This window comes from Rhipicephalus microplus, unplaced genomic scaffold (assembly GCF_043290135.1).
Source record: "Rhipicephalus microplus isolate Deutch F79 unplaced genomic scaffold, USDA_Rmic scaffold_14, whole genome shotgun sequence".
Lineage (NCBI taxonomy): Eukaryota > Metazoa > Arthropoda > Arachnida > Ixodida > Ixodidae > Rhipicephalus > Rhipicephalus microplus.
The window spans coordinates 11,454,820-11,478,819 of record NW_027464587.1 but is presented as its reverse complement, the minus strand read 5'-3'; the positions used below and the strand labels follow the sequence as shown (position 1 = coordinate 11,478,819).

The following is a 24,000-nucleotide window of genomic DNA, read 5'->3' as shown; positions in this document are numbered from 1 at the left end:
TTTGGTATGCATGAAGACACATTAGAGAGAGAGAAGAACCTTTATTCAAGTATCCCTCCTGGGGTCAAAGGTGGCGGGGGGCCGGGAGACGGCCCCTCTGTAACCCCCTTCCTCAGGCGGCGGCCAGGCCTTGAATCCTAGCGGCCAGGCCCGCAAGCCCCGAGTGGCCCGGAATCCAGATGATCTCAACGCGGCGACGACGTAGCAGAGGTGTACTTGTGAGAATTCGGAGCGCCGGTTGGGAGGTCAAACCTTTGGTAAAGTTGCGGATGGCAGTCTTGGAGTCGCTGATGATGCAGGATGCTTGGGTTGAAGCGTAGGCGAGAGTGATGGCTGCTTCTTCGCCTTCTTCGGGTTTGTTTGCACGAATAGTGCCAGTTGCGGTAATTATGTACTGCGGCCCGGTGGCGACAGCAAGGGCCACGGCCCGATGCGTAGGATATTCCGCTGCGTCTACATACGCCACGTACGTGGCTTTCGCGTGACGCTTGCCTAGTTGCTTGGTGCCTTCTACTCGTCTTTCCACGTTATATTCAGGGTGCATACTGCGTGGTATGGGGGGAATCACGAAAGTATCGCGAATGTCCGAAGGAATTGGGAGTTTCTGGCCAAACTGGGAGACGTAAGGTATGCTGAGTGTGCACATGAGATGACGTCCTGTAGGAGTTTGGCCTATTCGTTGGTAGTGCGATATACATTGGGCTTCAATGAATTAGTCTATAGTATTGTGAAGTCCTAGGTCATTGAGTTTCGCATTGGGCGTAGACATGGAGAGATGCAGCGCGCACTTGTAGCAGCGCCTGATCATTATGTTTAGTTTTTTCTTGTCGGTGAGGGTGAGTTTAATAAATGGAGCAACGTAAAGGATTCTGCTTATGGAGAAGACGGTCAACAGTCGTATGAGATTGGCCTCTTTCATGTCGTGCTGTTTATTGGCGATGCGGGGGATGAGTCTAGAGTCTGATAGACATGATGGTGTAGTAGTTGCATTGTTTCCCAATTGCCGCCGTTCTGCTGAATGTGGAAGCTCAATACGCGAATGGTAGGAACTGTTCGTATAGGGTGATGTTGCACATGCAGATTTATCGTGGGAAGGTCTCTGTTGTAGGGAGATCTAGGTCGATAGACGAGTAACTCTGAATTTTGGGGCGAGCAGGGCAATCCTCGTTGTTCAGCGTAAGTTGTGATTCTATCAATCGCCAATTGAAGTGCATCTTGTATCTCTCCGTCACTACCTCTGGCAATTCACAAGGTGATATCGTCCGCGTATATGCTGTGGTGGAGGTGGGGGATATCTTCTAGAAGTGGCGGAAGGTGAAGCATGGCCAGGTTGAAAAGGAATGGAGAGAGGACCGACCCCTGTCGTGTTCCTTTCCCACTGATAGGGATGGAAGGTGCAGGCAAAACGTTGACCTAGAGTGTGGCTGTCCTGTCCGTTAAAAACTTGCGGATGTAGCGGTAGGTACGGGTACCTACGTCGAGCGTGGCGAGGGCGGCAAGGATGAATGAATGTAGCACATTGTCCAATGCCTTGGTAAGGTCTAGCCCCAGAATAGCACGTGTCCCATACCAAGAGCCATCTTCACCGTCGATAATGTGACTCTTCAGTTGCAGCATCACGTCTTGTGTCGAAAGTTTAGGGCGGAATCAGAACATTGTATGCGGGTAGAGGTCATGTTCTTCCATGTACCTTTGTAGTCGAGTGTGAATAACATGCTCGAGTACCTTGCAGACACAAGATGTGAGAGATATCTGCCGAAGGTTCTCGATAGTGAGTGGTTTTCCTGGTTTAGGTATCAGAATGACTGTGGTGGTTTTCCATGTTGTTGGTATTTCTCCCGACTCCCAAATCATTTGCAGATAAGATGTGAGCGTTTCAAGTGATTCTTCGTCAAGGTTTCGTAAGATTTTATTTGTAATTTTATCCGGGACAGGCGCTGATTGGGGTCTCAGTTGTGAAACTGCGGACCTCACTTCCGCTTTTGTAATCTGGGACTCAAGGGCTGGATTATCCACCCCATTGTAGCATGGGAGATCAATCGAAGTAGCAATGACAACGTACCGACTAGATATGTCTTGGATAAGGTCTTCATTGGTACCTGGACAATTGTGCAGAGCGGTGATTAAGGAGTGGCACTGAGCAGTTTTTGCCTATGTTGCTTCTAGTATACGACGAAGAATATTCCACATTTTGGGCACGTTAGGTAAGCGTTCCATAACGTTACAAAGCTGATGCCAGTTCTGGCGGGAGAGCTGAAGAGTGTAGTCTTCAATTTGACGCGTTAATATAGCAATGCATTTGCGTAAAGAGCGATTCAATTTGTTGGAGTTATAGCGCTTGCACAGACCAGTGAGGGCTTCCCACATGTGCAGCTGCTTGGTGTCTACCGTGTTGCCTACAGCGTCTTGTGGGGGAGTCTTGGTAGCATGCTTAACGTCTCGTAGTAAGGAAGCTGTCCATTGGTCGATCGAGGTGGCAGATTCTGGAGAGGCCGTTGCCCGCAATTCGCGGAAGACATCCCAGTCAACGAGGGCAGGCTGTTTGGATTTCTTGCACTGCGGGCCAGCCTTGACGATCGTTTGTGTTATGTAGTCGTCGCTGCCTAGATGTTCATGAAGGTTGGACCACTCTGCATGCGCAATGTTTGCAGTGAAAGTGAGGTCAGGAGTGGTGTCTCTGGCAACGCTGTTGCCCAACCACGTAGGGTATGCAGGGTCTGTGATAAGGGTATAGTTAAGATTGTGGGTGTCTTGCCACAGCATTCGCCCTTTTCTGGTGTCGTGAAGGAAGCTCCAAGCGGGTGAGGGAGCGTTAAAATCCCCTACCACGAGGAGGGAGAAATTCTTGCCAACTTCTTGACATAAGACAGGAGCTTGTGAAAGCGATTTGGTTGTCGTGGGCTGCTGTAAACATTGACCAAGAACATACTGGTGGATGACCGGCAAGATAAAGAGAGGATTTACAATATAATATGTGGCACTGTATCTGAAAGCAAGGAGTGTTGAATTACAGGGATATTTCGTTTCACGGGGGTGGTAAGGACTTCGCGACAGTCAGGGGCTTGAGCAGCCGTAAAGGAGGCGTATCCGACCAGCTTAGCCTGTCCGCCCGATTCCTGTAAAGCAATAATATCTGCTGTATCTGTTTCTTTGAGTGTCAATAGAAATTGATGTAGCACGCTCCTCTTACGGCGGTAGCTACGGCAGTTCCACTGCCAGATGCTGTACTGAATGTGTGGATTACTCACGGCCATCTTGGTTAATGCGGCCATAAGACTTCTGATACGAGTGTGAGCGAGAGCGATGTGTACACCGCTCAAGCTCCGTGACTCTGCTATTGTAGCTGGCGAGAAGACTAGAAAGTGTGGTTTCAAGGTTGTTCTGAATAATTGTCGCTCGGGCTTCCAGCTTTCCGTCGAGCATTAAGGTGAGTTGGTGCTCTAACTTTGCTGTGAGGATTGAATCGAGGGATCGCTTTAGCGTTTGCGCGATGGCTTGTTCAAGTATTATCGGTAACTGCCGTACAAGTACGGTTTGAATCGTCTCGTGGAGTTGCTGCTGCGTTACAGATTCTACAGGCAAAATGGGTGTTGAGGCGGTAGGTGGTTGCGACGATGGTGTGGCTGGTTCTTCTGTGTCTGGAGCCTTTCGTTTAGGGGGTAAGGGGGTGGGGGCTGTATTGTCGTGGAGGTCAGCAGAGTGAAGCAAAAAAAAGGACGGGGGTTGCTGGGCAAGTTGTTTCCGAAGAGCAGCGTTTTCAACGCGAAGTTCTTGTACTGACGTACGGAGTGATCGCAGCTCCAGTGTGATAGTACTTAACATGGTTTCCTTATTAGGTGTGGTCGTGTGTGTACTTGTAGGTGCTGTATTGTGTATAGGAGCAGATTGCAGGCAATGCTAGCCCAGCTTACCGTATAAGTGGCGAGGGTGAGACTGGGTTGCCGCTGCTGAAGGGGGGGACCATCTGAAGCCTCGGGTGCCACAGATCCCAATAGGAGCTCCTGGGGCTGATTCTTGCGTCGCTGTTTTGATCAGCAGCGTGAGCCACGACGCTTCGAGGTTGGACTGGAACTGCGGGAGCGAGTGTCGCTAGGCTTCACCTCTTGGCGTTCGGGATGAGCATCTTGCGTGGAAATGATGGTTGAGAGGTACTGTTGTTGTTGGAGCTTAGCTTTTTCTTGGCGACGATAAATGAGAAGGCGAGGTGTCTGGTAGCGTTGAGGACAGGTTTTGTCACCTGTCTGGTGGGCTTGGCCTCACAGAAGATACTTAAGGGTGCATGGATGAGCAGTAGCAGGGTTGGCCGTGCCACACAGCGTGCAGATTATGGCATTTGGTTTGGGGCAGACATCCAAGCGGTGGCCGACTGCCCCACATTTGTCGCAGACTTCGGTGCGCTTCTTATGTAGGTAACATTTGTATTCGACTCCTCGATAGTAGACATGGAAAGGGACTTGGTCGCCATCGAATACAATGAGTACCGTGTTTGTCTTTCCCATTCGGCGAGCTTGTAGTATCGTGGGGTTGCGGTCATTAACAAGACTTGCTGAGATGTCTTCAGGAGAGTCGTACGGGGGAATATTGTGGATCACTCCCTTTGCTGTGTTCCCAGGTGAAGAAACGTAGGCTCGAACGTCCTAGGTTTCAGTTTCCACCTGTAGTTTGGAGATGCGACTGTAGATTTCTGCGTTGGATAGATGAGGTGTGCTTACTACGATGAGATTAGCTTCAACGCGTGTGCGGTAAATGTTCTCTTTGAGTAGTGTTGCGTGCAGATCCACTTCGCGCAGTTGTGCTTCCCCCACTTTGGAGACATCGAGGCCGTCCCTCGGGCGAATCACAACTTTTACGTGATCATCTTGCAGACGCGGTTGCCTGGGTTTGCGAGGGAGACGCTGGGCAGATCTGTTCAGCATTGGGGTATCGGACGCGCTTCCCTGGCCAGTTGGCAATGCCGGAGCGTTCGATGCATGCTTGCGTTGCTTGTTTCAGTGGCTAGAGATCCATCCGACTTCGTGGGTGGCGTCTTCAGGGGCGATCTCAGTTCCTTCGACTTCGACCACTTCCATGGTTAACACTGCTGCGATTTCTGAAGGTAGAGACACATTAGAGAGCCATTGCATGAGTGCATGAGCCATTGCATGAGTGCTGACGTCACGCGAGTCACTAGTGATCACGTCACTAGGCCGAGTGACAGCGTTCAAGTTATTACCCTCTCGATTACGTTTCATTTGATATGCATGAAGCAGGTTAAACATTGCGTGCGTGGGCGATATCCGTGATGATGTCACCTGAGTCAAGTCACTAGTGATCAGATCATTGGTCTGGGCAATAGGTATTAAGTTGTTACTGTGTGGACGGCGTTCCCTTCAATATGCATGTCGAAGGTGTGAATAGTGCTCGCGCGGGTGATAGGCGTGATGAAGTCGCGCAAGCCACATTATGTCACTAGTGACTCATTCATTGTTTTTCCTCTTAAATTCACTCCAAAGCTATTCATTTCACGCATTTCCGAAATTTTTGGGTCGCTTTGAAGTCACGATGTCGTCAGGATTAAATTCGCTGGCGTCTGGTTAAATCGGCTGGCAGTTGGATTAATTTCAGTGGCACTTGAATTAAAATGAATGGCACAAGAAGTAATTTCAGTGGCGGCTGGATTAAATTGACTGGCGCCAAGAATAATTTAGCTGACGTTGGATTAAATTGAACGGGAAAACCTGTAGTTCATTGAAGATGCCTTCGCGGTTAATATTATGTCATCTTCCTGAAGTGTCACTGTAGTACTAGATTCATATTCCTCATTGTCCCCCTGGTTCTTACCGAAAACCGATTGGAAAAATTGATTGATTTTTGCAGCTATATCTGACTTTTCTGTGATTACTTCTTTTATATTCACTATAAGATCAATTCCCTCATTCGCTTCCTTGAAAAACAGCCAAAGCTTACGAGGTGAGTTGTTTAGAAAGTGAGCGAGTGTGCTATTAAAAAATGTTCCTTGGATTGTGCAATTGCTACTTTCATGTTCTTCTTGGCACATGACATTTCTGTCGAGGCCATATCAATTCTGCACAACCTTTTATAGGTGTTCTGTGGCCATGCGCCAAGTAAACCGGCTGCTCTCCGCTGGCTCCACTACCGCTGCATTTTCATGCGTGCCGTGCCGGTGTTTGGTGGCACTTTTTTGTGCGTGCGTGTGTATGTCTCGTCGCTTTCTGTACACCTGGCATGCTTCCGTGATCTTCTGAAGACAATTAGACGCCTACAGCACAGTGTAAGAATAAGTTCGGTGCTGACACTCGCCACTCCGCGAATGGAGAGGGCAAGGGTACATAGTGTTCGCCAATGACCTTGACCTACGAGTACTTTCCGTCGCGCGAGTTGAGATGGCACTACTGTATAGCGTGCCACAGATGGGGATATACGACTCTGGCGTGCCAAGTATTCCCACGGTGCTAATTCAAAATTCGCGCGCAAAATAACATTTTTGAAAGTTTGTGTGCATAGAATTCTGTAATTTAGAAACGCTTTGCTCTGTGCCTGAGCGTTGCCGTGCATTTGTTTTGCTGATTCACTCTTTGTGAATATGACTCTGAGTACGCGCAAGCTGCCTTGTCACTGGTTGCGCTTTGAAATGGGCAAGTGATGTTTTGTCCCGCATTGCAAGTCGGGGTATCGGAAGCTTGTACAGAGCGTGCGTCGCTTTTCAAGGCCCCGCGTCAACCAGAGCGCTTGGATAAGTGGCGACGAGCAATTCCGAGAGCTTACAGTTCTGTTTTTTTTTTTTTGCAGCCAACTCATTATGCGTGCGCAAAGCATTTTCTGCAAGAAGCGATCCTTACCACATATCATGCAAAATAGAAAGATAACGACCCCTTGCATGCACCAAAGAAACCTGCACTCACTTCATATTGCTGCGGAAGAGAAGAGCCGCGGTATCGATGAGGCTGTGGATGAAATATATTTCAAGAGAGAGAGAGAGAGAAAAAACTTTATTAAAAGGTCAGTCAATTGCTCAGGCATGGCCCGTTGCCCCTAGCTGTCGGCCGGAATCCCTTGGGACGCGGCAGCAGCAAGGGCTTGACTGATGATGTCGCGCTGGACGTTGGGATCTGGGCTGCAGAGCAGGGCCTCCCAGGATTCTACAGTGTGAGAACCATCGTTTTGACTTGGACATGTCCACACCATGTGGACCAAATTCGCTACCTCATCACAAAATTTCCACTGGGACTGGAAAACTGCGGGGTGCCACTTGCTGTAAAGTGCGGGGTTTGGAAAAACCCCGGTCTGTAACTTTCGCCACAAAACCTCGTTTTTCTTACTTAGTGAGTTGTCCGCTCTCGGGTATACATGCCGATTCAACCTGTAGTGTGCGACGATTTCATGGTATGTGCGCATATACTCGCTTCTTTGTTCGGTAACTTGGGAGGTTCCTGGGGTCGTCCGGTAGGTGAGACCTCGGGCGACGGAATGAGCCTCCTCGTTCCCTCTAAGTCCTTGGTGAGCTGGAGCCCAGACAAGCAGAATCTGCTCTTTGGGTACTCCTACCATGTTTAATATACGGACGGCAGTCTCCGTCACCCTTCACGATTCGTAATTTCTCACAGCGTTTTTGGAGTCGCTGATGACCACCCTGATCCCCTTTTGGCTGATGGCCAAAGCTATGGCCACTTCCTCGGCCTCTACAGTCTCGACACCAAGTACTGTGCAGCACGCAATTAGGCCACCATCTCCCCTGACCGCCACTGCCGTGTGTGCCGCTTTGCTTTCATATTCCGCAGCGTCTGTATACGCGACGTCCTGTCGACCAGTGTACCTAGATTGTAATGCCTGTACCCTGGCTTTACGCCTGCCTTCGTGAAAGTTAGGGTTCATATTTCTGGGTAGCGGAGGTATCTTTATCCTGTCCCTGATCTGTATCGGTATGTCTTTTGAACGCGCTTGCTCGCGCATGGGCTCATGGCCCAATCTCTTTAATATTGCTTTCCCCGTTTTAGATCCGAGTAGTCTTTGATGTTGTGCAGTCACAGTAGCCTCAATTAGCTCATCGAGTGTGTTAGATACCCCCAACTTCATAAGTCTGTCAGTTGACGTGTTTGGGGGAAGTCCGAGCGCGACTTTCACACTTTTCCTGATAATGGTGTCGAGTTTGCCCCGCTCCGCTTGGTTTAATTTTAAATAAGGTGCCACGTACACTATCCTACTTATTATGAAGGTCTGCACTAATCTAAGAAGGTTCGCCTCATTTATCCCAGCATGCCTGTTTGCTATTCGTCTGATGAGACGACATGTCTGATTAGAACTGGCTTCCAACCTAGCAAGAGTTTCAGAATTCTTACGGTTCGCCTGAATCCTTAGTCCAAGGACACGGATACTGTCGACCGCGGGGATCTCTGCGCCGTTAGCATACAAGTGGATGCCCACTTCAGGCCTGTTGTAGAGCCGCCGTTTTCCGGCGGGCATGAGGAAGAGTGCTTCCGACTTTTCGGCCGAGCATTTAAGTCCTTTGGGCTCCAGGTACTCCACGATTTTATCAATGGTGATTTGCAGAGAGCCTTCAATTTGGCCGTCACTGCCCTTGTTCATCCATAATGTTATGTCATCCGCGTAAATGGTGTGATTTAAATTCTCAATATCCTTTAACTGTTCAGGCAGTTTCAACATCACAATGTTGAAAAGGGTGGGTGATAACACCGAGCCCTGAGGTGTCCCCCTGTTGCCTAATTTAATGTCCTCGATGGATTCTTCCCCGATTTTTAAAGTGGCTGTCCTGTTCGAAAGGAAGTCCTTGACGTAGTCATGAAGTCGCTTTCCGACGTTCAGGGAGCTCAGATTCTCCAAGATTGATACGTGCCTCACGTTGTCAAATGCTTTTGCCACATCTAAACCCACGATAACTTTTGTGTCTCGCGTTGGCTTGTCTATAATTTGGTCCTTGAGCTGTAGCATCACGTCGCACGCTGATAGTCGGGTCGAAAACCGATCATGGTGTCCGGATACATACCATTGTCTTCCATGTACCTATTGAGCCGCGTCTGAACGACATGCTCCATGAGCTTACCTACGCAAGACGTTAACGATATCAGCCTAAGATTCTCGAAACCGAGTTTTTTACCCGGTTTAGGAATGAAAATTACATTTGCGAGTTTCCATTCCTGCGGTATCGTCCCTTTTTCCCAACACTCCTCCATGTACGTTGCTAGGTTAGCGATGGACCTATCGTCTAAATTACGGAGCATTTTGTTAGTCACTCTGTCCGGCCCTGCCGCTGATCTAGTCCTTAGCCGATTAATCTCTGCTCGCACCTCAGCCAGGGAGATAGGGGCGTCTAAGGCTGCGTTTTCCCGCCCTCCATAATCTGGGAGAGGTTCGGATCCGGCGGGATTAATTTATCTGCTCCGAACTTCTTCTAAGAGTTCCTTCCTAGTGCCTTCAAATTGGTGCGCCATCCGTTCCAATTGTTGTTTAGACGCTGTCTTCGTGCTCTCCGGATCTAAAAGGTGACGAAGAAGTCGCCACGTCCCGGACGTACTTAGATTTCAATCCATCTCCTGACAGACGTTCCCCACCTTTTCTTCGTGAGCGTGATGGCGTGCTCTTCGATTTGCCTGTTTAAAGCCGCTATTTGTTTCCTGATACTCCGATCCCATCTCCTCTGTTGGAGTCGGTTTTCCAAAGATTTCTTTTTCTTCCAAAGATTTACTAATCTCGTGTCTACCACTTCGTTGTCCTCCTCGGTTTTCACCACTTCAGTGGCTTCCTTAACAGTACGTAACACCCCATCGCACCACTCGGCAATGTCGGAAATGGGAGTCGGGTCGCCCCTGAGGTCCCTGAAAGAGTCCCAATTTACGGCCTCTACCCTTCGTTTCCGAGGTGTTGCCGGGCCTCCCTCTACCACTATTTCTATGATCATGTGATCACTGCCTAGATCCTCGTTTGTGTTGCACCACGTGGCACTAGTGCCGCTCCCCGTCAGGGTAAGATCGGGTGTGGTATCAACCGCGACACTATTTCCCTTCCTCGTTGGCTGCAACGCGTCGGTTATTAACTCCAGATTATGAGTTTGCATGTCATCCCACAATTTCCTGCCCTTAATTGAAGCCTGCTTATATCCCCATGCCGTGTGGTGAGCGTTAAAGTCACCGACAATCAGCAATGGGTTGTTCTTACTCTTACGTCGCGTAGAAGCGAAGAGATCCCCAAAGTCGCATCGCCTTTGTCTGGGAGAGCTGTATATATTTAATACGAACAAGCTAGCGTTTTTCTTTTTTTGGGGTATTAGTTCTATGAGAACATGGTCGATGTGTGCATTACCAATGTCATGCTGCACCACCGTAACGTTTCGCCTGACCAGGGTGGCCACCTGCGTACTCGTGCCTTCGCTTACATAGGATTTATAACCCGGCAATGTCGCCTTTCTCCCACATTCCTGTAAAGCTATAACATCCGGTCAATCCCCCTTCCTCAGGAATTCCTGCAGAACCGCACGCTTGCACGTGAAGCCTCTGCAGTTCCATTGCCAAACGGTGTTCTTACTGAATCTGTGAGCCATGATTGCCACTAAGGTGATTCATCGGCCTGCCTAATACTTCTTGGGCGAGCTGTTCATACGCCCGATCCCTCTTCGCGAATTCTGTTTTAAGTTTTTCGGTAAGTTTATTATCCCGCTGATGCAACTGCTGTGTCAGATTTTGAAACATCTTGAACATTCGTTTCTCGAAGGCCTTACGCCATTCATCGTCCTGGGTAAATTTGGCTTCAATGTTTGCCTCCAGTTGCGCTATTTTCATGTCTATCACTGTCGCTACGTTCTCATCTATTACGGGCTTTTCCGCTTCTTTTGCCCTCTTTTTTGCTGGAGGCGGAGTAGCGCTCTGCTCCTCCGGCATATTTATATTTTGATTCTGCGGCATTCGTGGTAGGGAAACCGGTGTTGTGTTAGACGACTTAATAGCTATTTGAAGCTGCTCTATTTGCCGACTCGTCATTGCTAGTTGCTCTTTAAGCATGCGATTCTCTTCCTTAATGGTGACCATTTCTTCATCGCGTTTATCCTGGGAGGCCCTATTTCCCCAACCCACCTTGCGGTTCGGCGACGTGGGTCTCCCACTGTTGAGGACAGCACTGCCGGAAGTCCCCTCGTTTACTGGACCAGTCATTGGTGGCAGCTCTCCTTCTTGTCTTTCCGGTAGTCTTGGGAAGGAACCTGCTCTTCCTCTTGACCCTCTTCGATGCTTCGACCGGCTCCTGGACCGTTCTTTGATCTCTTCCATTCTGCACGTTTGTGGATCGGCGTCTTTCGCCTTCCGCTCTTCTCCTTCCATTCGCCGCCAGACCTCCCACTGTCTCTTCTTTATTGTATAAGGGGTCCTGAAAGCTTCCTTGCATTTCCGATCTGCTGTCAGATGACCTTTGCCACACAGCTTACACTTGGGCTCACATGCATGGTCCTCGGGTGGAGCTGTCATTCCGCATCCCCGGCAGCGAACATGGTCGCTGATACACACGTCCGATCTGTGTCCTAGCTGGCCACATCGGTAGCACACCTCGTATTGTTTCTTATAAAGCACGCACTTCAGCGGTACGCCGTAACAGTACATCCACCTGGGCACTGTCTCATTTTTTAAGATGATGACCGCTGAACTTGAGTTCCCCAGCTTCCTGACACCAAGTATCGGCGGGTTCCTTGAGTTGTCGAAAGCCTCTGTCAGTTCCTCTACTGACAATCTCGGGTCGATGCCGCGCACCACACCCCGCCCGCTATCCTCGTGCGGCGCGAGGTACGCCGTGACGTCATAGCTCTTGCCTTCAATCTTGATAGACTTAATCCTGGTCACCTTCCAGACAGTGTCTATGTCTGGAGTGCTGAAAATCAGGGTGCCTTGCTTGTCGTTAACAATGAACACTTCCTTTTCTTGTCCCTTAATCCACGGAATTTGCGCTGCCATGCGCACCGCCTCACTGAGCCTGGTGTTCGGAATTTTTGTGAGCGCCAGCCCGCACTTCGGACGAATGATTATCTTGTAGTCGTTCGCCGGCAACCGCGGTAGGTACGACGCAATCGAGCGCTCCGCGATCTTGTGCCCCAGCTTTTTGTATGCTGCGTTCGCAGCCGCCGTCTTCTTCCTGTCTTCGCCGGGCTCGGCTCCACTTTCTGCCCGGGCGTTGCCATCTTGGCGTCCCTGTCTGTCACCTCTAGCGGCGTCACGCAGCTCTTTAACATGTTTTCCAACTTTCGTGATCCAGTCAGCGGTTCTAAATTCTTCAGGGGTAATTTCAGTACCCTCCACGGTCACCTCCATTGCCGTCGCGTCTCCACAACGGGGCTCTGAAGCGAACGCCGGGGGCGTCGGCCACCGCCGAGCCGCCGCGTTTGTTCACCGCTAGCGTTAGGCTTTGCCGGGCGGAGACGCAGTCGACACCAAAATAGCCATAAAATGCCCCAAAACGTACTCACAGTCCTGAAGTCGTGGTCTAGATGATCCAGAAAACTTCAGGCAGGCGATTATAGGAGTTGTTTGCTGTAACTGCACAATTTCCACCAGACCAAACAACTTTCCGCGGAGCTGATGCGAGGCACATCCGAACTCCCTGGCCCCCTGGTCAAAAATATATTTCAAACCAAGCAGCAGCAGCGGCGTGACCGGTAGACCAGACACCGAGCGGAGACCACTCTTCGTCCTCTTCGTCAGGCACACACGCGCATCGTCCCACAAAATGTCAACATGCATGTAGCATAGTCCCGGCGGCAAAAGCGCCGTCTCGGCGCATCTAGATGTCAACGTCAGCGGGAGAGTGGTAAGGCTTCAAGCGTGCCACATGTACGATATTGGTGGTCTGTGGGGCAGTAGAAGACGATGAGGCAGCAGGGGCAATTCGTATGTCACAGGAGTAACCAAACGAAGGACTCAATATGGACCTGTGCAGCGGGAAAGAAGTTTTTTCGACAAGCCGACTTGACAGGTAGGGGTCCACAGCAGTAATAAACCGGGTAAGAAGTGCACGTCACGGTGTCGTTGATCGCACAAACGCTGCTGGTTCTCTTGAGAGGTCAGAAAGCGAGTACGGGTGATTTCGCGTGCGTGAGCGGCCCGAGTGATAGCACCCATGGCAAACTCACTAGTCAGTACTCAAGGGGATGGTATGACGGTGTCTAGAGGCAATGTTGGTTCTCGGCCAAACAGCAGAAAAAACGGAGAGTAACCAGCAGTGTCATGGCGCGAAGAATTCTAGGCAAATGTGACGTGCGGCAACGCGAGATCCCAGTCGGTGTGGTTGGTAGAAACATACTTAGCGAGCACGTCTGTAACAGTTCGATTTAGACGATCCGCGAGTCCATTGGTTTGCGGGTTGTATGACGTAGTCAGCTTGTGTCTCGTTTTACAAGACTGCGAGATGTCGGCTATGACCTTCGACAAAAAGGTGCGGCCACGGTCTGTAAACAGCTGCCATGGAGCTCCGTGTTACAAAATCACGTCCTTGAGGAGGATGTCGGCGACATCTGTGGCCCAGCTTGTTGGAAGAGCTCGTGTGATGGCATAGTGCGTGGCGTAGTCGGTGGCCACCGCTATCCACTTGTTACCCGAGGAAGACAAGGGGAAAGGGCCAAGTAGGTCCAAACCAACGCGGAAGAACGGTTCTGACGGAATGTCAGTTGGTTGAAGGCATCCGGCGGGAAGTGTCGATGGTGTTTTGCGGCGCTGGCGCTTCTCACAAGCCACAACGTCTGCTGACTGAGCGTGCAAGCCCTGGCCAAAAGAAGCGTCGGCGTATTCGGTCGTAAGTTCGTGACACACCAAGGTGACCAGCAGTCAAAAGGTCATGAAGTTCATGTAGAACTTCGGAGCGAAGGTGTTTCGGAATGACAAGCAGCAGGGCCGGTCCATCTGGCTCAAAACTTTGGCGGTATAATACACCATCGTGGAGCACGAATGAGCGATGGGACTGATGGGAAGATGGTGATTCGAGGCGCTCAATGATAGCACGCAAGGACGCATCATGGCGCAGCTCGTCACCGATGCATGTCATTTGCGAAAGGGAATAGACGCAAGGCTCAGTGTCGGTGTCAGGCATAGTGCTCGACTCAGCAGCCGGGTAGCGGGACAGACAGTCTGCGTCCTGATGTAGGCGTCCGAACTTGTACGTCACCGTCGCAGAGCCCAGCGGCCGAGCCGGCCAGTAGGATCCTTCAGTGACGAAAGCCAACATAGCGCATGGTGGTCCGTTATTACAGAGAAATTCATGCCATATAAATATGGGCGGAACTTTGTGACTGCCCAAACAAGAGCAAGACATTCCCGCTCTGTTATTGAATAGTTGCGCTCGGCAGCTGTGAGAAGGCGGCAAGCGTAGGCGATAACTCGTTTGTGTCTCCGCTGGCATTGGGCTAGGACGGCTCCAATACCGTGACCACGCGCATCGGTTTGGACTTCTGTCGGAGCAGACGGGTCAAAGTGGGCTAATATACGTGGAGTCGTGAGGAGGGTGTTTAGGTGAGAAATAGCGGCAGCTTGAGCGGAACCCCACGTAAATTGAAGAACAGACAAACATTGAAAGAACAGACAAAGACACTTGCTTATATAAAACGTGATCAACGTGCGCTTCAGAAGGGAGTAAAAGATAATGGCAGCATCATAAAAAATTTGGAGAACGACTGTCTATGATTGAGTCATCCCTTCCAAAATTGACCGAAACTAAAGAAGCGGTTTCTGCTTTAACTGAGCAAGTGGCTGTGCTCTCCCGGAGGGTCGACGATCTGGAAAATCGGCAACAAAGAAATAACTTGATCGTCTATGGTCTTCCTGAGAGACCAAATGAATCAGCCTACGAACTGTTTGAAACTGTAAACCAAAAGCTTTTTTTCTGTAATAGGTGTAAGTCCATGTAGTGTAGAACGCATACATCGACTTGGAAAAAGGCGAGATCATTCCAGGTCTGTAATAATTCGCTTATACAACTCCAAAGAAAAAAGCGATATCTTGATGAAGTGTTCAAAATTGAAAGGAACAGGTGTTTCGGTGCGTGAAGACTTTTCAAAACGCGTACTTTATTGTCGCAAGCGCCTATGGGAGAGTGCAAAAGAAGAAAAACGAAGCGGTGCGCGCGTGCGCCTTGTTCATGACAAACTGTACTTGAACAGGGATGCATTTTTCTGGGACGAAAACACCGTTTCACGGAAGCCATGCTCAGTTGCTGATAATCTTCAAACCACATGAAAATCCAGGAACGTGGGCACTACTTCTGATGCAGTGACGGTTATTAATCTGAACGCGCGCAGCGTCTTGAATAAAACTTCAGCCACTGAAAGTGTTTTGCTCGAGTATGAACCAGATGTACTCATTGTTACTGAGACTTGGTTGAATGAATGCATTGAAAACTGCGAGTTTCTTCCTCCAAACTGTATAGCTTATCGTAGAGATCACGGAATCAGGGGGGGTGGTGTTGTGATTATCTGTAAAAGATCAACTGAGTGCACAGAAGGCTCTTCGCCACCTCGTACATGATAAACTGCCCGTTGACGGCGATACTTTTATCTGGAACGCAAACTCTAATCAGCGGCAAATAATCCCCACTCATTCTGATCAACGGCGCTTCTTCACAATCCAGTGGGGTGATTAGCATTGAAACTCTCCCGGTTGACGTCGTAGACACGTCCTCCGATGGTAACAGTAACAATCCTAACCAATCCGCTCTGTGACAGTCATCTGAACTTGCCATCAGGGTCGTTAACTTAAATGCCCGGAGTCTCGTTAACAAAACGGCCCAGCTTGAAGCCCTTTTGTTATGTCATAGCCCACACTTGACCGTCATTACGGAAACATGGCTTCACCTGATGACAACTTAGTTCCGCCAGGTTACAAAATATTTCGAAGAGACCGGCCAACTAGAGGTGGGGGTGTTGCAGTGATTTTAAAAACCAGTATCAAAACATCCCTTCTAGCGCAATCGCCAGATACTGAAAGCCTATGTTGAAGGGTTTCTTTCGGAAACAAAGTAATCATTGTTATCGCTGTGTATAGACCGCCTGATTCTGGGCCCGATTTTCTTGTAAATTTGCGATCTCATTTGGCCTCATTCAGTAAATATAAGCTTTTCGTCCTAGGGGATTTTAATCTGCCCAACTTTGATTGGGACCGCTTGAAAACAAGACACGATTCTTGTCACAGTGACGACATTCTAGACATTGTGTTTTCACACAACCTTGTCAAAATAGTTCTGCAACCAACCCGAGTTTGTGGCAATTCATCCTCTCTACTTGACCTTGTTTTCCTGCCCAGATCTTTCGAAAAGTACCACGTGTCTGTGGAACATGGTTTCTATGATCACAAAATTGTTTTTGCATCCATTTCTCTTTATTTCAAAAATGCAAATGTTGTCCAGCTCTAAAAAATGCGAAAGACTTTGCCAAAGCTAATGACACCGCAATTACTGAGTATTTTGAAAAAACCTGGCCAAATTTCACTGATCACGATGTTGAAGTCCTTTGGAATAAATTTAAAAATACGTGTTTATTCTGTTTGCAAAACTTTGTACCCTATAAAGTTAAGAAGACCGCTAAATATACGCCCCGGATATCTAGATCTATAACTCACCTTAAACGCAAAGCCAAGCGCTTGCGAAAAAAACGTACAGCGCCTCAACAACTAGCCGAAATTTGTACTACCCTTTACAATGCTATTACTCGTGCCAAAAATTTCTACTTTAACACTACTTCACCGAACTTCCTAAGAGAGGAACTACATAAATTCTGGAACTTTATTAGACAGCGCAATGAAAACATAACTGAAGTTTCAGTCGACGGCTCTAAATTGACTAATCCTCGAGCAATCGCGAATCCCTTCAATTTGTTTTTCCATAGCGTATTTTCGCAGTCTCAGTTGAAACAGAGTAATTCAGTAGCTTCATACCCTGATGTCAATATTGTTTCGCACAATGGTGTCTTGAATATGTTACTTCGATTAAAAAACAAATCGACGCCAGGGCCCGATTGCATTCTGAACGCATTTCTCCGTCGTTATGCTGAAACTTTAACGAAATTTCTTGTACTTATTTTTTAATCTTCTCTTCATGCGGCTACGCTACCTTCTGATTTTAAAATAGCCCGTATCGTACCTATTCCCAAAAAAGGCGACCCACTCTTCATTCCCAGCTACAGACCCATTTCTATGTTATCATCCGCCTGTAAGTTACTTGAACACGTTGTTGCTACGTTCATTACACAATTTTTAGATACCCATCAAATCCTTTCTCCATTTCAACACGGGTTTCGCAAGGGATTCTCGACCGTCACTCAACTACTTACAGTTGTTCACCACGCTTCTTCAGTTTTTGATAAGGGGGGACAGGTTGACCTCATTCTCTTAGATTTTAGTAAGGCCTTCGATCGCGTATCGCAAGACAAGTTAATCGATAAATTAGTTCAAATCGGGCTTCCAGCGTTCATCGTCTCTTGGCTAACTGCCTATTTAAGCAACCGTAGACAGTACGTCGACATTAGTGGAAGCACTTCTGACGCTCTCCCTGTTACGTCTGGCGTATCGCAGGGAAGTGTGCTAGGCCCTTTACTTTTCCTTATTTTTATAATGACATTGTTAAGGTTATAAACAGTCCGGTCCAAATACGTCTTTTTGCAGATGACTGTATACATTTTAATGAAATTAATAGCATCGAGGACCAACTTGCGTCAAACTCGGCGTTTGAAAACGTTGCTTCTTGGAGTAAAACTAATAACATGCAATTAAACCATGACAAAACAGTTTACCTCCGAATGACTAGAAAGAAACACCCCCTTGAATTCTCTTATTGTACTTGTGACCAACCGCTTAAGCAAGTAGATGAACACAAATATCTTGGCGTAACATTAACCAGTACCTTAAGTTGGAACTCTCCCATTACTAACATATGCGCTGCCGCTTTCCGTAAACTTTGTTTATTACGACACAAACTCAAAACAGCTCCCTCTGAGGTTAAATACTTAGCATATACTTCTATAGTTAGACCGAAACTTGAATATGCCTACGTTATTTGGGATCCTCACACTAAAACCAATATTGACTGCCTCGAAAGAATTCAAAGAAGGGTCGTCCGCTTTATTTATGGTATGTACGGTACAACAGACTCCGTTTCTGCCCTGATGGAAAGACATGGTATCCCAACATTAGAATCACGACGTAAATCATTTAGGCTAAAATTACTGTACCAATTAGTTAACCGGAAAGCTCTTATTTGATCACAGCCCCTACATTAGTCGCCTGGAAACACGGCGCGGTCGTCATTCACACTCCCTTGCCTTAACTCCGTATTTCTCCAAAACTGATCTCTTCAAATTTTCGTTTTTCCCGCGCACAATCTGTGAGTGGAACAATTTACCGTTTGCCGCCCTGCTGTCGACAGATTCTATTGACGCACATGTTTTCCTGGGGATGTAAAAATGTTTTGCAGTTTTTTTTTATCCACTGATCCTTTTTGTTGATTGCTTACTTTCAGTGCCATGTTGTTTCCCTTTGCGATTCACGCAAATGCGATTCTCGCAATCCCACTTAAATCATTGCTGTTATGATAAGCTTGGTTGCATTATTGTTGTATGTGTGTGATGATTGGATTATTGTATGCTGTGTGATGCTTGGCTTGTTTGCCTTACTGCCTGTACCATTCCTGCTTGGGCTCCATGCCTGCAGTATCTTGTAAATAAATAAAAAAAATAAAATTGAATGTATTGCATGTGACATGACTTTATACGGCAGTTCGTTCACATTCATTGCATTGTATCGTCCTCCCGATTCTTCGGAAGACTACATGCTAGCTTTCAATGACTTCTTACATAGCGAATTTCAGAATTCAAAAAGAAAAATTGTAATGGCCGGTGATTTTAACCTTCCGCATATTAGCTGGGTGGAGTATAAAGCGGGTCAGGCTGATGTATTACCATCCCGAGCTCTCCTAGATGGGGTGTTCTCGCTCAGTATGGTTCAAGTTGTAGGAGTGCACACGAGTACACGAAAAGGGTGGCTCTTTACTTGATCTTGTATTTTTGAGTCCATCACTGGCTGAAGAAAAGTACACTTGTGAAGTGATGGAGGGTATTTCAGATCACAGAATAGTGATTCTTCAGCTATTGGGCATGCGTCATGAAGCGCAAGCGACAAAGTCTGTACTGGTGTCCAATTACTCTAGAGCGGATGATGTTTCTATTCTGGACTTTTTTGACATTGATTATGAAGATTTTAAGCGCATTGCTGTATGCAATAGTTCAACGGTTGATGATGCGTGGAAAAGGTTTAAAGAAACTGTACACACACTAATAAAACGTTACATACCTGACCGAAAAAAAAATGGTTCAAAGAATGAACCCATGGGTTTCGCGAAAAATTATTCACATGAAACGACAACTAAGGCGCATGCGGGCAAAACGAACAAGAAGTAAACAAAGTCTCAGATTGGCTGACGTCACGACGCTATCTTTGTCGTTCAGAGCTGAGCTGGCTGACGCAAAGAAGCGATACATGAATGAATCTTTAACGCAGTTTATTAAAACAGCACCGCAGAAATTTTGGCGATATTTATCGAAAGAAAAATCGAATACTGTGTATTTAAATAAAGAAACTGGCACTGTTACCGATAGTTTTCAGTTAACCTGTACTTTTAATGATTATTTCAAATCGGTTTTTACGGACGATGACGGTATACTGCCGGAATTTATAACCTAGGTTGTCCTGCGTCGCCAATCCCTGATATTGTCGTTACACAGGAAGGCATTTGTAACCTTCTTCTGAACCTTGATGAAATAAATCAACTGGCTTAGATGGCATTCCGAATGTTTTTTCAAAAAGGTATGCTGAATGGTGCTCTTATTATCTCACTGATATATTTAACAAATCTTTGCGTGACGGACAGGTTCCTAATGACTGGAAATGTGCTAAGGTCATACCGATTCATAAAGGATGTGCTACAGACTCTGTAAGCAACTACAGGCCTGTGTCTTTGACAAGCACGTGCTGTAAAACACTGGAGCATGTACTTACTAAGCACTTGACAGAATTTCTCGAAGAGCACAAACTAATGGCAGAACAACAACATGGTTCCAGGCGAGGTTTCTCGACAGTGACAATTCTCACCGAGGTATAACATTTCATTAGTCAAATCTTAGATGACAGAGGGCAAGTTGACATTATTCTTCTTGATTTCAGAAAAGCATTCGACAAAATATCACATCCAAAATTGCTGCATAAACTTAGCACGATCCTGTAGAACTATGAGCTCATAAATTGGATAGCGGCTTATTTGATAAACAGAGAGCAAGTGGTTTGCATTAGGGGCACAAACAGCATGAGCCAGTCGGTAGGTTCAGGAGTTCCGCAGGGCTCTGTCATAGGGCCACTGCTGTTCTTACTATATATTAATGATATGAACAGCGGCTTCTCGCCCGATGTTTTCATTAAGCACTATGCTGATGACACAGTCATCTATTCAAAGGCAGAATCGAACTACGACCAGGAAAAGCTTAATGAACATCTGGGCATGATAGGCTCTTGGTGCAAAAAATGGCAAATGGTGTTGAACCCAAGCAAAACAGTTTTTATGCCGATTACAAGAAAAACCAAACCTCTCTTATTTCGTTACGTCATAAATGACGAACCACTCTGCCGTGTGTCAGAATATAAATACCTGGGTGTTTACGTCACAGATGGCTTGAACTGGAACCGCCATATAGATTATATCTGTGATAAATCGCAAAAAAAGCTTTGGATGCTTCGTCGGAGGCTTGGTGACGCGACACCTGAAGCAAAACTTTTAGCATATAAAACCACAGTACTTCCGTTGCCGGAATATGCACGCCCGATATGGAAGCCATATACGCAAAATAATATCGCTAAATGTGAACAGGTTCAAAGTAGAGTTTTAAGATTTATTTTTAATTCCTACCGTAGAACGCAGTCCGTAACAAGTCTAAGAACTAGGGCTCATATTCTTACATTGCACGAAAGAATGAATATCAACAGCATGAAATTCTTTTTTCAGATATTCCACTGTATCTACAAAACAGAGACAACAAAAATTTTCACTCTAGACACGTCGCATTCGCGGACAATGCACACCAAACACATTAAACCTCTGAAGCAAAACACAAAATCGTTCAAGAATTCTTTTATTGTATCCGCTACTGACACATGGAATAAGTTACGGAATGATGTTGTACTGTGTAACAATGTTAAAGATTTCAATGTGCGTTACAAATGACGAACTGAGCTGTGATAAGGCACTCACTTGCTCACCTGTGTTCTGCCGTGTTATGCTACAGGGTGCGCATTGAATGTTGGATCTTTATTTATTATTTTTTTTGCATTGCTTTTGCTCTCTTTGTGTCAAATTGTGAGATGTTCCACTTTTGCTTGACTTTTGAAATTTGTGTGCCCAGATGACAAACTCCTGTTTAGGCATGTATGCTAACAGTATGAATAAATAAATAAAAAATAAATAAATAAACGTCACGTCTTTCTTCAGAAGGTCTGTGAGTGGTCAAGCGATCGTTGCAAAATCTTTCACGAACCTTCTAAAATAGGAACAGAGTCCCACAAAGCTCCGGACGTCCTTGGCCGACTGGGGTACAGGAAAGCTCGTGACGGCATGAATTTTTGCTGCACACTTGATGCGTCGACAAGAGAGACAGAGAGGTAAAGATGCAAGGAAAGGCAGGGAGGTTAACCAGACGCACATCCGGTTTGCTACCCTGCACTGGGGAAGGGATGAAGGGGAGAAAAGAGGTTTCAGAGAGATAAGAAGGTACACACAATCACGAGCACACTCGGGGGAGCACACACAGTCTACAGGCGGTCGCTCAGGTAGTTGACTTTAAGTAAAGTAGGAGTGCTTTAGTCGCTTTCTGCGCAACTGAGGCAGCTGCCCAAGGTCCTTGAATCTTCTGCACACAAAATGATCTGGAGTCAAGTTGATTGAAAACCATCCGGAGCTGGCATCGCTGTCTGCGTAGCAAGCGCACCTGCACAGGACGTGTTCAATGGTCTCTTCAGATTCGCAGTAGTCGCATGTAGAGGTGTCTGCCATACCAATGCGAAAGGAGTACATCTTTGTGATTGCAACACCCAACCAAAGGCGGCATAGCAGTGTCGCGTTGGAGCCGGAAAGTTGTAATGGTAGTTGTATCTTGAGCGAACGATCCAGTTCATATAATTGACACCTTTGGAAGCTGGTAGACAACCAGAACATGCGTGTAAAATCTCGAGCCAGCAGGTAAAGTTGTCTTGCTGCATCATTCCTTGATAGAGGAATCGGGACCACACGGGTTCCTTCATGGGCTGAGCGAGCTGCATCATCGGCTATTTGATTTCTGGTAATACCGATATGTCCAGACAGCCGTTGATATTGTCACGGGGTCGTGACGTGGCCGAAGACAGGAGACTTCTTGTTGGGATTTAACTGTTTATTTGGGCGAACCTGTGCCCGGTAAACAGAAAGTCCAATTACAGCAGCAGTCTCGCACAGATAGCAGTCTCAGACTGATAGCGGCGAACGGAGCGTCGGCCTTCAATCAACAACTGACAAGCGGCGAAGCGCGTCGGCATTTATACTCCCGCCGTCGAATGTTCTAGCGCTATTGCTGGCGGCGGCGTACGTTCCAGAACAATCTGTACCATTCGCACAGTGGGCGTGATCTTATCGAAATGATCTACTACAGTCCGGAACCCTCTAGAAAACTGCAGGCGCGGTTTGCGCTGAGAATCGTGTGGTGTTTTCGGACGATAACAAAAACTTGGGAAATGGAACGTGGCATTGCCCCCCTCTGAAAAAGGCATCGTCTCGATGCTTTAACTAAAGATGAAGGTACAATAATAATGCAAGAAAGTACAATGAATAAATTACGATACAACAATAATACAAAAAAACACTGTTTCAGTTTGTTAACGCGCATGAAACGGCTTGAGGCGTGCGACATGGACGACTTCAGGTCGCGATCGGCGTCGTTGAGAGTTCGTGATGCCGTCGGGGACAACCTCGTAATCAAGTGGGCCGAGACGTCGAACCACCCTGTACGGTCCGAAGTACCGTCGCAGAAGCTTTTCACTTAGTCCACGTCGGCGTATCGGCGTCCACACCCAAACTCGTTCACCGGGCTGGTATTCCACGAAGCGTCGTCGAAGGTTGTAACGGTGGCTGTCGGTCGTCTGTTGATTCTTCATACGGAGCCGCGCAAGTTGTCGGGCTTCTCCGGCCCGATGAAGGTACTCGCTCACATCGAGGTTTTCTTCGTCGGTGACGTTGGGTAACATGGCATCGAGCGTCGTTGCCGGGCTCCTTCCGTAGACCAATTTGTATGGAGATATCTGCGTCGTCTCCTGCACCGCCGTGTTGCATGCGAAGGTCACATACGGAAGAATGGCATCCCACGTCTTGTGTTCGACATCGACGTACATTGACAGCATGTCGGCGATCGTCTTGTTAAGCCGCTCGGTGAGGCCGTTGGTCTGTGGGTGGTACGCTGTCGTCCGGCGGTGGTTTGTTTGGCTGTATGCCAAGATCGCTTGAGTTAAGTCGGCAGTGAATGCCGTTCCTCTGTCGGTGATAAGGACCTCCGGGGCGCCGTGACGTAGGACGATATTTTCGACGAAGAACTTAGCTACCTCGGATGCACTGCCTTTTGGCAGGGCTTTTGTCTCGGCGTGCGGGTGAGGTAGTCGGTAGCTACCACGATCCACTTGTTTCCGAAAGCCGACGTCGGGAACGGCCCCAGTAGGTCCATACCAATCTGCTGGAAAGGTCGGCAAGGTGGATCGATTGGCTGCAGAAGTCCCGCTGGCCTTGTCGGCGGTGTCTTGGGTCGCTGACAGTCCCGGCATGTCCTCACATAACGAGTGACGTCGGTGGTAAGACGCGGCCAGTAGTACCTTTCTTGTATCCTCGCGAGCGTGCGAGAAACACCGAGGTGCCCTGCCGTCGGATCGTCGTGCAGGGCCTGCAGGAGTTCTGGTCGCAGAGCTGAAGGCA

General features: G+C 47.7%; 1 protein-coding gene across 1 annotated transcript; it reads right to left on the bottom strand.

Moving 5' to 3' along the window:
* Nucleotides 1–9,627: 9,627 nt before the first annotated feature.
* On the bottom strand, nt 9,628–18,364 carry LOC142784479 (uncharacterized). Its single transcript, XM_075882857.1, has one exon. It carries the CDS (start codon nt 12,300–12,302, stop codon nt 10,533–10,535), a length of 1,770 nt encoding a protein of 589 aa, XP_075738972.1. The 5' UTR covers nt 12,303–18,364; the 3' UTR covers nt 9,628–10,532.
* Nucleotides 18,365–24,000: the final 5,636 nt, after the last annotated feature.